The following is a 13,906-nucleotide window of genomic DNA, read 5'->3' on the forward strand; positions in this document are numbered from 1 at the left end:
CCGGTGCCATCCCCAGCCGTGTCCCGGTACAAGTTCCCGGTGTCCCCGTGTCCCGGTGCCATCCCCAGCCGTGTCCCGGTGTCCCCATGTCCCGGTGCCATCCCCAGCCGTGTCCCGGTGCCATCCCCAGCCGTGTCCCGGTGTCCCCGTGTCCCGGTACAAGTTCCCGGTGTCCCGGTGTCCCGGTGCCATCCCCAGCCGTGTCCCGGTGTCCCCATGTCCCGGTGCCATCCCCAGCCGTGTCCCGGTGCCATCCCCAGCCGTGTCCCCATGTCCCGGTGCCATCCCCAGCCGTGTCCCGGTGCCATCCCCAGCCGTGTCCCGGTGTCCCCATGTCCCGGTACAAGTTCCCGGTGTCCCGGTGTCCCGGTGCCATCCCCAGCCGTGTCCCGGTGTCCCCATGTCCCGGTGCCATCCCCAGCCGTGTCCCGCCGTGTCCCCTTCCCCCCCCCCCCGTGTCCCCCGTCGGGCGCGCGCTGCGCGGCCCCGCCCCGCGGGCCGGGGGGGTCCCGGGGGGGGGCGGGGCGGTCCCGGGGCGGCGGCGCGGCCGGAGCGGAGCGGAGCGAGCGGGGCGAGCTCGGCGGGGCCGTGCGGCGATGGGGCGGCGGGGCCCGGCGGCGCTGCGGACCCTCCTGCTGCTGCTGCTGCTGCTGGGGAGCCTCGGGCCGGTGAGTGCGGCTGGGGGCGCCCGGGGACCCCGGACCGGGCTGGGGGGGCCCGGGGAGGAGCGGGGAGTTGGGGTCCCGCCGAGGAGTTGGGGAGATCTGAAGGATTTGGAGGGGTGTGAAAGGAGCCGGGGTCTCCACGCGCGGATTTGGGGGCTCTGAAAGGAGTTGGGGGCCCTTGCAGGAGTTGGGGTCTCCTCACACGGAGCTAAGATCCCCAAAGGAGTTGGGGGTTGGGGTCCCGCCAGGGAGTCGGGGAGATCTGAAGGATTTGGAGGGGTGTGAAAGGAGTCGGGGTCTCCACCCGCTGATTTGGGGGCTCGGAAAGGAGTTGGGGGTCTCCCCCTACGGAGCTGGGATCCCCAAAGGAGTTGGGGGTTGGGGTCCTCAACAGGGTCCCGCCGAGGAGTTGGGGAGATCTGAAGGATTTGGGGTGCCTGAAAGGAGCCGGGGTCTCCACCCGCGAATTTGGGGGCTCGGAAAGGAGCTTGGGGGCCCTTGCAGGAGTTGGGGGCCCTTGCAGGAGTTGGGGTCTCCTCACACGGAGCTGGGATCCCCGAAGGAGTTGGGGGTTGGGGTCCCGCCAAGGAGTTGGGGAGATCTAAAGGATTTGGGGTGCCTGAAAGGAGCCGGGGTCTCCACCCGCGGATTTGGGGGTTCTGAAAGGAGCTGAGGGCCCTTGCAGGAGCTGGAATGTCCCCATACAGAGCTGGGATCCCCAAAGGAGTCGGGGTCCCGAAAGCTGGAATTCCTATAGGAGTTGGGGTCCCCTACAGGAGTTGGGGTCCCCTACAGGAGTTGGGGTCCCCGGAGCGGGAGATCCATGGAGCAGTTGTGAGCCCTCTGTGGTTTTGGGGTGCCTTGAAGTATTTGGGGCCCTTATAGGAGTTGGGGTCCCGCCAAGGAGTTGGGGAGATCTAAAGGATTTGGGGTGCCTGAAGGGAGCCGGGGTCTCCACCCGCGGATTTGGGGGCTCTGAAAGGAGCTGGGGGCCCTTGCAGGAGTTGGGGTCTCCTCACACGGAACTGGGATCCCCAAATGAGTCGGGGTCCTGGGAGCTGGAATTCCCGTCCCCTACAGGAGTTGGGGTCCCCGGAGTGGGAGTTCCATGGAGCAGTTGTGAGCCCCCTGTGGTTTTGGGGTGCCTTGAAGTATTGGGGCCCTTAAAGGAGTTGGGGTCCCCACAGGATTTTGGGATCCCCTAAAGGATTTGGGTACCTCAGAGCTGAGGTCTCCTGAAGGAGTTGGGGTCCCCTGCAGGAGTTGGGGTCCCCTAGAGTAGTCAGGAACCCCTCTGGGAGTTGGGGATCCCTCTGGGAGTTGGGGTCCCTCACGGAGTTTGTGTCTCTCGAAGGACTTGAGGATCCTTGTGATCCCGGAATTGGGGTCCCCCAGGACACCAAGGAGATGTGGGGGTCCCTGTTCCTGAAGGGATTGGGGGTCCCCCCCTGTACCAGAGTCCCGTGGAGACCCCAGGGCCCACCCTGGGAATTGCAGTGTCCCCCCAAAGTATCGGGGGGTCCCTCTCCCCATGCCCTGCCCCATCTGGGCATGGGGGATTTGGGGTCCCCCTGCCTGTCCTCTATGGGGTGTGAGGTCCCCCATGGCCCGGGGGTGCATGGGGTCACCCACCCCATATCCCCGTGGGAGTGGGGTCCCCGTGACCCCCGTGTGAGGGCCCCAGTCTGGGTGGGGGGGCTCTGTCACCCCCCGTTCCTTCAGGGAATTGGGGTCCCCCACGACCCCGGAGTGGGGATGGTTCCCATCACCCCACAAACCCCCCCATGGCGGTCCAGCCCCCCTGTCCCCCCACCCCCTGCCCTGGCTAGGGGGGTCACCCCTAGGGACACTCCTGTCCTGCTTTTGGGGTCCCCCCCGTGCGCACCGCACCCCATCCCTCGCCCCGGCTAAATTTAAAGGGTGATGGTGGCGCCGCTCACCCTAAAAATAACCATCCCAAAATACCCCTGGGGGGCTCCCCACCGCGCTGGGGGCAGCGGGGCGGGGGTGGCACCTCGGGGTGGCACCGATGGGCGGGGGGGGGGTCCCGGTGGGTGCGGGCTGGGGGGCCCGGGGGCGGTTTGGGGTTGGGCGGGTGCCCGGCGTGGAGAACAGAGGGGGCCTTGTGCTCGGGGCCGGGCTGCCAGCGCGGCCCCCCCGCTCTCCGTGGGGCTCCCACCCACGCCCGGGGGGGCACAGAGGGGGGGGAGCCCCACTTTGCAACCCCCCACCCTTCATTCTGCTGAGAAACGGGGGGGGGTTTGGGGACGGAGCGGCCCCATGACCCCCCCTGGCCGCGATGCTGGCCCTACATCCACGTGGGGGGGGGGGTGTTCCCATTCCCACGCGGCCCACGGAGGGTGGGCGCCACCTGCACGGGCTGCGAAGGGTTAATGCGGTGGGGGGGGAAGGGGAGGGCGAAGCAGGAATGCGCGATAAGATCAGCGTGCCCCGGGGGGAAGGGCTGGGGAAAGGGGGGGACACCCCACGCACGCTCTGCACACGCGTGTGCCCGGGGCACGCACGGCCACGGCGCTGCTGGGGGGGGGCTCCTGGCACACCTGGGGGCGTTTGGGGACACCTGGGGGCATCTGGGGCCACTCGGGGACCCTGCGGGCCCGCGGCTCACATGGCCTCTCGCCTCCGGCTCGTTCCCATCGCCAAAGATGGCCCGGCTATGGGATGAGGAGGAGGAGGAGGAGGAGGAAGGCGGGGAGGAAGGTCAGCTCAGACGCTGGGTCCCTGCCAGGACTCCTGGGTTTCCCCTCTTGCCGTGAAAACCCGACACTGCCCCAAAAAGTCTCGTTATGTCACAAATGAACCTACTCCCCACCCAAAAAAATCCCTCCTGAATATCTGCCTATACCCCTGCCCCCCCAAAACCCATCTCCCCCCATACCCACCTCCCCCCCCAAAAAAAACCCCCATATCCCTTCCCCTAAAAATCCATTTCCCCCCCAAAAAAACCCTGCTGCCACTCATCTCCACCCTCCAAAAATCCATCTCCACTCTCCAAAACCCATCTCCCTGCCCAAAAACCCATCGCTCCCGCTGCCCAAAATCCCACCTCCCCCCCAAAAAATCCCCCCTAAAACCAAACTGTCCCCTCCAAACCCCATTCACCCCAAAGCCTCCCGTTCCTCCCCCCGCTATCCCGAGCCGTCCCGGGATAAATTAGGCAATGCCAGCCGGGAGGAATGCAGGGGGGAGGGGGCAGGGCAGGCGCATATTTGGGGCCCCCCTTTCTGCCCGGCCGTGCCGGTGACCCCGCAGCTGTTTCACCCCCAAATCCCGGGGGCGGATGGGGGGGACGGGGGGGGGGGTCAGAGCAGCTGTTTCTGTCCCCCCCCCCCCTTCCCTCGGGACCAGCATCCCACAGCTGTGCTGGCAGCCCCCCCAAACCCTGGGGTGACCCCAATGCCCCCCCCAGCCCTTGGGCACCCCCGGGAGTGGGGAGAGGGGAATTTTTTCATGGGGGAAGCACCTTTGAGCATGACCTTGGGGGGAACAATGAGCCAGGGGGGGACTGCTATTAATAACCCCCCCCCCCGGTTATTATTCTTGTGCTGCGTCACCTCCTCTTCCTCACCCGGATGAATTAACGGGGGGGGGGGGGCACATCCAGATTTGGGGGCCACTTGGACATTTGAGGGGCCACATCCAGATTTTAGTGCGGGAACACCCAAACTGCCGGGGAACACCGAAATAAGGGGGGGCGGGGAGGGGGGGTGAGGTTTTTTCCCCCCAATTTGGGGGCGGGGGGTTGGCAGCGTGGTGCTTCCTCACCCTCCTCTTCCTCGCCCCCCTTCCCCGCCGAGTTTTCCCCAGGGTGCGGGGCAGGATTTGGGCCGGGGAGTGGAAAATGTGAGCGGCGGCGGGGCCGTGGCGTCCGGCCGGGCGCGGTGCCCCGGCGGCAGCGGGGGGGTCCCGGGGCTGCGGGGCCGGGCAGCGGGAGAGGCTTCCGGTAACCGGAGAGGGGGGATCGGCCCCGACCCTGCGCCGACAGCGCCGGACACCCGGCCCGCGGCTGCGCTTCCTGCGGCCGGGATGGGGCTGGGGAGCGGGGCTGGGCAGTGGGGCACGCGTGGGGAGCGGGGCTGGGCAGTGGGACACGGGTGGGGAGCGAGGCCTGGCACCCACGGGCTCGGGGCACGAGTGGGGAGCGGGGCTGGGCAGTGGGGCACGCGTGGGGAGCGGGGCCTGGGCAGTGGGGCACGCGTGGGGAGCAGGACCTGTGCACCCACGGGCTCGAGGCACGAGTGGGGGAAATTCCAGGGGCTGGGGAGCAGGGGTGGCACCCAGGAGCTCAGTGCACGGGTGGGGAGCGGGGCTGGGCAGTGGGACACGAGTGGGGAGCAGGGCTGGGCAGTGGGGCACGGGTGGGGAGCGAGGCCTGGCACCCACGGGCTCGGGGCACGGGTGGGGAGCAGGGCTGGGGAGCAGGACCTGTGCACCCACGGGCTCGAGGCACGGGTGGGGAGCAGGGCCTGTGCACCCACGGGCTCGAGGCACGGGTGGGGAGCGGGGCCTGTGCACCCACGGGCTCGAGGCACGAGTGGGGGAAATTCCAGGGGCTGGGAAGCAGGGGTCTGGCACCCACAGGCTCAGGGCACGAGTGGGGCAGATTCCAGGGTAGCCAGGGGCTGAGGAACAGGGGTGGCACCCAGGAGCTCAGTGCACGAGTGGGGAGCGGGGCTGGGCAGTGGGGCACGAGTGGGGGGCGATTCAAGGGCATCCACGGGCTGGGGAGCAAGGGTGGCACCCACGGGCTGGGGCCACGAGTGGGGGCGATTTCAGGACACAACCAGGGCAGGGGCTGGGCAGCCAGGGGCCCAGGGCACGAGTCGGGGGCGATTCCAGGGGCTGGCGAGCAATGGTGGCACCCACGGGTTCGGGGCACGAGTGGGGAGCAGTGACTGACACCCACGGGCTTGGTGCATGAGTGGGGAGTGATTCCAGGAGCTGGGGAGCAGGGGTGGCACCCAGGGGCTTGGGGCACGAGTGGGGAGTGATTCCAGGACATCCAGGGGCTGGGGAGCAGGGGCTGGGAACTCACGGGCTTGGTGCACGCGTGGAGGGCAATTCCAGGACACCCACGGGCTCGGGGCACGAGTGGGGAGTGATTGCAGGAAACCCAGGGGCTGCGGCGCCCGGGCTGGGCACCCACTGGCTCAGTGCACGAGTGGGGGGTGATTCCAGGACACCCACGGGCTCGGGGCACGAGTGGGGGACACGGTGGCAGTGCCCCCGCACACTCCATGTGGGGACTGAGCAGCCACCCCCGCGGGGACAATGGCAGAGCCCCCACTCGCTGGAGACACGCGTGGGGATGTGGGGCGAGCACCCAATGCGCATCTGGGGAGCGGCAGAGCCACCCCAAGCACACGCGGCCCCGTGCCTCAGTTTCCCCTTGCACGGGGGCCGGGCTGGCACCCACGAGGGACCCCTTGGGGTGTTGAGTCCTCCGGTCCGTGTGACAGCGCGGCCCCCCCGTGTCCCCCCCGTGTTCCCCCCGTGTCCCGTCCCCCCCTTGTCCCGCCTAATCCCCCGGCGCTTGTTTGCACAGCAAAGTGCTGCAGCGACGGATTCCTGCCGGGGCCGGGGCGGGGGCACCGGGCTGGGGCACACCCGGCTGGGGCACACGCGTGTGCATGGCCCCGGGGCACCGGGCACACCCGGCTGGGGCACACGCGTGTGCATGGCCCCGGGGCACCGGGCACACCCGGGCACCGGGCTGGGGCACACCCGGCTGGGGCACACGAGTGTGCCAGGGCGCGGGTGTGGCAGTGCCAGCGTTCCCTGGCACCTGGAGGTGTTCACAGCCACCTGTGGGTGTGACTGTCGCCGTGTGTGCGCTGTCACACGCGTGGTGCTGCAAACACGCGCGTGTGCACGGCCGGCCGCGGGCGCGCCTCGGTGCTGGTGCAAACGCGCGTGCACGGCCACGTGTCAGCGTGCACGCGCGTCCCCGTGTCAGCGCACACGTGGAGCAGTGCAAACACGCGTGCACACGCTTCCCGTGTGGCTGCACACGCGTGTGCACACCGGGCTCCGGGCCACTCTCCCCAGGGCCTGCACATGCACGTCCCGGTGCCGGCGGTCCCGGTGATCCCGGTGTGGTCCCGGTAATCCCGGTGCAGTCCCGGTGATCCCGGTGCAGGCAGTCCCGGTGATCCCGGTGATCCCGGTGATCCCGGTGCAGTCCCGGTGATCCCGGTGCAGGCAGTCCTGGTGATCCCGGTGATCCCGGTGATCCCGGTGATCCCGGTGATCCCGGTGATCCCGGTGCCGGTCGGGGCAGGAATGCCGGGGGTGTGTGATGAGCTCATCCCGCTCCCTTCTCCCGGTGACGCCACCGCACAGCCACGCACCCCCACCCCCGTCCCCCCCGGGGTGACGTGTCGCATTCCATGGTGGCCCCATCCCGTGGTGGCCCCGTCCTATGGTGGCCCCGTCCTATGGTGGCCCCATCCCACGGTGGCCCCGTCCCATGGTGGCCCTGTTCCATGGTGGCCCCATCCCACGGTGGCCCCGTCCCATGGTGGCCCCGTCCCCTGGTGTCCCCATCCCATGATGGCCTCGTCCTATGGTGGCCCCGTCCCATGGTGGCCCTGTTCCATGGTGGCCCCGTCCCATGGTGGCCCCGTCCCATGGTGGCCCCGTCCCATGGTGGCCTCGTCCCATGGTGGCCCCGTCCCCTGGTGGCCCCATCCCATGACGGCCTCGTCCTATGGTGGCCCCATCCCATGGTGGCCCTGTTCCATGGTGGCCCCATCCCACGGTGGCCCCGTCCCATGGTGGCCCCGTCCCACGGTGGCCCCGTCCCATGGTGGCCCCGTCCCATGGTGGCCCTGTCCCCAGGTCACCAGCAGTGCCCGTGCCTGGGCCGACGCCTTCCCCGAGGACACGGTGGCCGATCACGTCGGGGACACGCAGGGACGGCGCTACTACCGACACCTGTCAGATGACGAGGACCTGGTGGCCTCTGGAGGTGAGGGGACAGCAGGGTGGGTGGGTGGGTGCTGATGCCACCCTGGGTGCCACTTGCACAGTGGATGGCACTGGGACCCTGTGGGAGTGGGAGTCACTTTGGCTGAATGTCACCGTGGATGGGTGTGACATACATGGGGGTTGTTACCATCAGCTGGTGCCACCACGGGTGCCACCTGTCCCCACTGCAGATGGGAAAGGGACCTGATGGCACCCAGCACCAAGGTGGCACTGGGTGTGTGGGTGCCACCCTGGGTGCTGCTTGCACTGTCCTCATTGTGCTTGATGCCACTGGGACTGGTGGCATCTGGTGATAAGGTGGCACTGGGTGGGTGGATGTCACAACGAGCGAGTGCCACTCGTGCTGCCCCAACAGAGATGCCACCAGAATTTGGTGGCAGACAGCGGCAGGGTGGCACTGAGGGGGTGAGCATCGCCGTGGGTGTCACCGTGGGTAGAACCACCCTGGGTGCTCCCATGTTGTCCCCATGGTGGATGGCACTGGTGTCATGTGGCAGTAAAATGTCACCAGGTGGTGGCTACCATGGATGTGTGGATGACCACATGGTCCCCATTGTGGGTGGCACTGGGATCTGGTGGCATCTGGCGGCAGTGGGTGCCACCATGGGTGGGTGGATGTCACCATGGGCAGGTGGATGTCACCGTGGGTGGGTGAGTGCCACCATGGGCGGGTGGATGTCACCATGGGCGGGTGGATGTCACCATGGGTGGATGGGTGTCACCGTGGGTGGGTGGGTGTCACTGTGGGTGGGTGAGTGCCACCATGGGCAGGTGGATGTCATCGTGGACGGGTGGGTGTCACCAAGGGCAGGTGGATGTCACCATGGGCGGGTGGGTGCCACCATGGGCGGGTGGATGTCACCATGGGTGGGTGGGTGCCACCGTGAGTGGGTGAGTGCCACCATGGGCGGGTGGATGTCACCATGAGCAGGTGGGTGCCACCATGGGAAGGTGGATGTCACCATGGATGGGTGGATGTCACCGTGGGTGGATGGGTGTCACTGTGGGTGGGCGCCCACGCATGGGGACCCCGCGGGCGGGTGCCACCCTCACGCTGTGCCCGTGGCAGATGGCAGCGGGGAGGATGGCAGCGGTGTCCCCTGGCCACCGAGCGTCAAGGCCCCGCCTCCCAGCAGCGGGCTGGCACCCACCGGTAAGGGGACACTGTGGATGGCACCTGGCCCCGGGCTGGGCCCCACTGCTGGCACCGCTCTCAACCTCTGTCTCCTCTTCATCCTCCTCCTCCTCTTCCTCCTCCTCCTCCTCCTCCTCCCCGGGGGCAGCGCCCGGGCCCCGCCCCGCGCCCGCGGGCATGGTGGTGGCCGAGCCCGAGGACGACCCCCCGATCAGTAAGTGACACTTTTTGGGGACCCCCCTTTTTGCTGCACCCCCACTTTTCCTCCTCCTGCGCTTTACTGGGTGGGATCTCAATCCCTGTGGGGATGGGGTGGACACAGCTGGGGATTACAAGGAACATCTGGATGGGGGGGGGTGTCACAGCTGGGCGGGGGTCACAGCTGGGCGAGGGGGATTTTTTGGGGGGTGCAGGTGTCACCCCCCCAAGTTTTGACACCCCATCCCCAACTTTTGCAACCCCCACCCCCAGTTTATTTCCGGGCTCTGGTGAACTTCACCCGCAGCATCGACTACAGCCCGCGGCTGGAGGACCCTGACTCCGAGGAGTTCCGCGAGATCTCCGAGGCCGTGGTGGACACGGTGAGCCCTGGGGGGGCCCTCGGGGATGGTGCAGGGGTGGGGGGCACCCGAGGGACCCTTTGGGGGAACCCGAGGGACCATCCTGAACCCTCATTCCCGACAGCTGGAGTCCGAGTATTACAAAGTGCCTGGGGACCAGGTGGTCAGCGTGGTCTTCATCAAGTGAGTGAGGGGGATTGGGGGGCTTTGGGGGGGCTTGGGGGAGTCCAGGGGGGTTCAAGGGGTTTGGGAGGTTGGGAAAAGGTGGGGCAGAGTGGCCTGGTGGAGCAAGGCATCATCTGGGGAGATTTTGGGGTGCAATGAGGAAGTTTTGGGGTGTAGAAGCAGCTTTTGGGCGTTTTGGGGATGATGGAGATGTTTGGAGGCCATGGGGCAGATTGGAGGTGAAGGGGATGTCTTGGGGTGCAATGAGGGGCTTTTGGGGTGCAATGAGGGGCCTTTGGGATGCAGTGAGGGCTTTTGGGGTGCAATGAGGAGATTTTGGGGTGCAACAAGGAAGTTTTGGGGGGTAGGAGGAGCTTTTGGGCGTTTTGGGGATGATGGAGATGTTTGGAGGCCATGGGGCAGATTGGAGGTGAAGGGGATGTTTTGGGGTGCAATGAGGGGCTTTTGGGGTGCAATGAGGGGCCTTTGGGATGCCGTGAGGGACTTTTGGGGTGCAATGAGGAAGTTTTGGGGTGTAGAAGGAGCTTTTGGGCGTTTTGAGGATGATGGAGATGTTTGGAGGCCATGGGGCAGATGGGAGGTGAAGGGGATGTTTTGGGGTGCAATGAGGGTCTTTTGGGGTGCAATGAGGAAGTTTTGGGGTGCAGCAAGGAGCTTTGGGAGTGCAGGGATTTTTGGGGTGACTGATGCATTTGGAGGTGACGGGGTGGATTGGAGGTGAAGGGGGTGTTCTGGGATGCAATGAGGGGCTTTTGGGGTGCAATGGGGGGATTTTGGGATGCAATGAGGAAGTTTTGGGGTGCAGCAAGGAACTTTTGAGTGTGCAGGGAGGTTTTGGGGAGGATGGAGATGTTTGGAGGTGATGGGGCAGGTTGGAGGGGAAGGGGATGTTTTAGGGTGCAATAAGAGGCTCTTGGGGTGCTATGAGGAGATTTTGGGGTGGAATGAGGAAGTTTTGGGATGCAATGAGGGGCTTTTGTGAGGACAGAGAGGTTTTGAGGGTGTTGGGGTGGCTTGGCAGGGATGGGGATGTTTTGGGGTACAAAGAGGGGCTCTTGGGTCACAGTGAGGACGTTTCAAGGCGCAGCGAAGAGCTGCTGGGGTTTTTGGGCTGACTGAAGCATTTGGAGGTGCTGGGGTGCATTGGAGGTGGCGAGCAATTCTCGGGGTGCAGTGTGGGCAGTTTGGGGGCTCAGGGCCGGTTTGGGGGTGCAGTGAGGCCGCTCTGGGATGCTGACCCGCCGTCCCCCAGGCAGCTGGACGGGGACGTGTTCGTGGAGCTGGACGTGGGCTCGGAGGGCAACGGGGACGAGGCGCAGCTCGGGGGGGTCCTGCGGGACCTGCTGGCCGGGGGCTCCATCGCCTCCTACCTCACCTCCCCCCTGGGCTTCCAGTTCCGCCGCCTGGGAGCCGGTGAGACTGGGGGGCTCTGGGGGGCTCTGGGGGGTTTTGGGGTGCTCCGCAGCAGTTTGGGGTTGGAAAGCTCAGAGCGGCGCATCCTCCCAACCTGTGTCGCTGTGCTGGCTGAATTATGGGGTGGGGGGGGGATGTTTTGGGGTGCCCCCCCTGACCCTGCGCCCCCTCCCTGGCCGCAGTGAGCCCCCAGCCTCGCGCCTGCACCGCCGGGGAGTTCTCCTGTGGCAGCGGGGAGTGCGTGGCCCTGGAGTATCGCTGCGACCGCCGGCCCGACTGCCACGACGCTTCTGACGAGGAGGGATGTGGTGAGGCAACGGGGCACCCCAGAACCTCCTCTGTCCCCTCCAACCCTCCCTGCCCTCATTGCCCACCCCATGGCTCTGATACTCCCCCTCTGCACCCCCCTTTCCTGCCTATAACCTTCCTGTTGTCTCCTCCTGCACCCCCAGTTCCCCCTTTAACCCCCTGCTCCTATTTTAGCCCTACACCCCCATAAATATTCCCTGCAATCCCTTTTTAGCATATACCCCCTTATACTCTACTGCCCCCTCATTTCCTCCCAGCCCTCCTGCACCCCATGAACTCTCCCCACACCCCTTTTGCCCCCTATACCCCTCTGCACCCCCATTTCTCACTTTAATTCCCCCCGCACCCCCATTTTACCCCTATGCCCCCATAAACACTCCTCACACCCCTTTTCCCCCCCATATAACCCCCCTGCACCCCATTTTGCCCCTACACCCTCCCATAAAGCCCCCCCTTGCACCCCTCGCACACCCCTTTTGCCCTTTATACCCCTCTGCACCCCCATTTCTCACTTTAATCCCCCTGCACCCCATTTTACCCCTATGCCCCCATAAACACTCCCCACACCCCTTTTTTCCCCCATATAACCCCCCTGCACTCCATGTTATCCCTATGCCACCATAAACACTCCCCACACCCCTTTTCCCCCCATATAACCCCCTGCACCCCATTTTACCCCTATGCCCCCATAAACATTCCTCACACCCCTTTTGCCCTTTATACCCCTCTGCACCCCCATTTCTCACTTAATTCCCGCTGCACCCCCATTTTACCCCTATGCCCCCATAAACACTCCTCACACCCCTTTTCCCCCCATATAACCCCCCTGCACCACATTTTATCCCCATGCCCCCATAAACACTCCTCACACCCCTTTTTTCCCCCATATAACCGCCCTGCACCCCATTTTATCCCTATTACCTCCATAAACACTCCTCACACCCCTTTTGCCCTTTATACCCCTCTGCACCCTCATTTCTCAATTCCCCCCGCACCCCCATTTTACCCCTATGCCCCCATAAACACTCCTCACACCCCTTTTTTTCCCCCATATAACCCCCCTACACCCCATTTTATCCCCATGGCCCCATAAACACTCCTCCCACCCCTTTTGCCCTTTATACCCCTCTGCACCCCCATTTCTCACTTTAATCCCCCTGCACCCCGTTTTACCCCTATGCCCCCATAAACACTCCCCACACCCCTTTTCCCCCCATATAACCCCCCTGCACCCCATTTTATCCCTATGCCCCTATAAGCACTCCTCACACCCCTTTTTTCCCCTTTATAACCCACCTGCACCCCGTTTTATCCCTATGCCCCCATAAACACTCCCCACACCCCTTTTTTCCCCATATAACCCCATTTTGCCCCTACAACCCCCCCATAAACCCCCCTTGCACCCCTCTCCTCCAGCCCTAAATCCCTCTTCCCCCCCTAAACCCCCCCCCTAACCCCACTTTTTCTGCCCCCAGAGCCGTCCCCGCGGCCGCCCCCCAGCACCGCCCGCCCGGCCACCACCACGCGCCCGCCGAGCACCGCGCCCGTGGGCACCACCCCGGCGTCCCCCCTGCGCCCCTTCACGCCCCGGCCCCCCAGACCCGCGCCCGGGGGGTGCCAGGGGGGCGAGGCCGCCTGCAGGGACGGGCGCTGCGTGCCCAGGGATTACCTGTGCGACGGAGAGCGCGACTGCGCCGACGGCTCCGACGAGGACGCCTGCGGTGGGTCTGGGGGTGCACAGGGGGTTTGGGGGGGCTCTAAATAGCTGGCAGGGCATGGCTCGGGGCTGGTGTGCTCTGTGCCAGGCTGGGAAGGGGTGGTGGGAGATGGGGCGGTCAGTGTTGCGTCAGATGTGTCCCTGTTGGGCCCAGTCGTGGTGAAGGGAAGTAAAAATCAGCTTTAATGATGGTCTGGGTGAGGGCGTTGAGGTCCACACCAAGCTGGGTGTGAGTGTGGATCTGCTGGAGGGTTGAGGGCCCTGGACAGGCTGGATCCAAGGGATGAATCCATTGATGTGAGGTTTAACAAGACCAAATCCCAGGTTCTGCACTTTGGCCACAACAACCCTGCAGTGTTACAGGCTGGGGACAGCAGCCAGGCAGAAAGGGACCTGGGGACACTGGTGGGCAGCAGGCTGGACATGAGCCAGCAGTGTGCCCAGGTGGCCAAGAAGGCCAACGGCTCCTGGCCTGGCTCAGGAATGGTGTGGCCAGCAGGAGCAGGGCAGGGATTCTTCCCCTGTGATGGGCAACACCTCCAGTGCTGTGTCCAGTTCTGGGCCCCCCAATTTAAGGAGGACGTGGAGGGGCTGGAGCATGTCCAGAGCAGGCCAACAAGGCTGGTGAGGGGTCTGGGACACAAGAGCTATGAGGAGCAGCTGAGTGAGCTGGTGGGCTCCTGACCCTGGAGAAAAGGAGGCTCAGGGGGGACCTTGTCACTCACTCTACAACTCCCTGAGAGGAAGGTGCAGCCCAGTGGGGATGAGCTCTGCTCCCAGAGAATGAGGAACAGGAGGAGAGGACACAGCCCTGAGGTGTGCAGAGAGGTTTAGGCTGCACATTAGGAAGAAGCTCCACACAGAAAGGGTGGCTGGGCACTGGAAGGGGCTGCCCAGGGAGGTGGTGGAG

General features: G+C 65.4%; 1 protein-coding gene across 3 annotated transcripts in view; it reads left to right on the forward strand.

The window, feature by feature from the left end:
• The first annotated feature begins 596 nt into the window (after positions 1–596).
• HSPG2 (heparan sulfate proteoglycan 2) overlaps positions 597–13,906 on the forward strand; it is a 49,976-nt gene continuing 36,666 nt past the window's right edge. For all 3 annotated transcript variants that reach the window (XM_063177186.1, XM_063177189.1, XM_063177187.1), the window contains exons 1-8: positions 597–668; positions 7,527–7,656; positions 8,746–8,829; positions 9,283–9,392; positions 9,496–9,554; positions 10,810–10,970; positions 11,153–11,278; positions 12,755–13,000. In XM_063177186.1, the coding sequence (XP_063033256.1) occupies positions 597–668; positions 7,527–7,656; positions 8,746–8,829; positions 9,283–9,392; positions 9,496–9,554; positions 10,810–10,970; positions 11,153–11,278; positions 12,755–13,000 (988 nt within the window). The remainder of the gene's footprint in view (positions 669–7,526; positions 7,657–8,745; positions 8,830–9,282; positions 9,393–9,495; positions 9,555–10,809; positions 10,971–11,152; positions 11,279–12,754; positions 13,001–13,906) is intronic.

Source organism: Melospiza melodia, chromosome 26, assembly GCF_035770615.1.
Source record: "Melospiza melodia melodia isolate bMelMel2 chromosome 26, bMelMel2.pri, whole genome shotgun sequence".
NCBI classification, from domain to species: Eukaryota; Metazoa; Chordata; class Aves; order Passeriformes; family Passerellidae; genus Melospiza; species Melospiza melodia.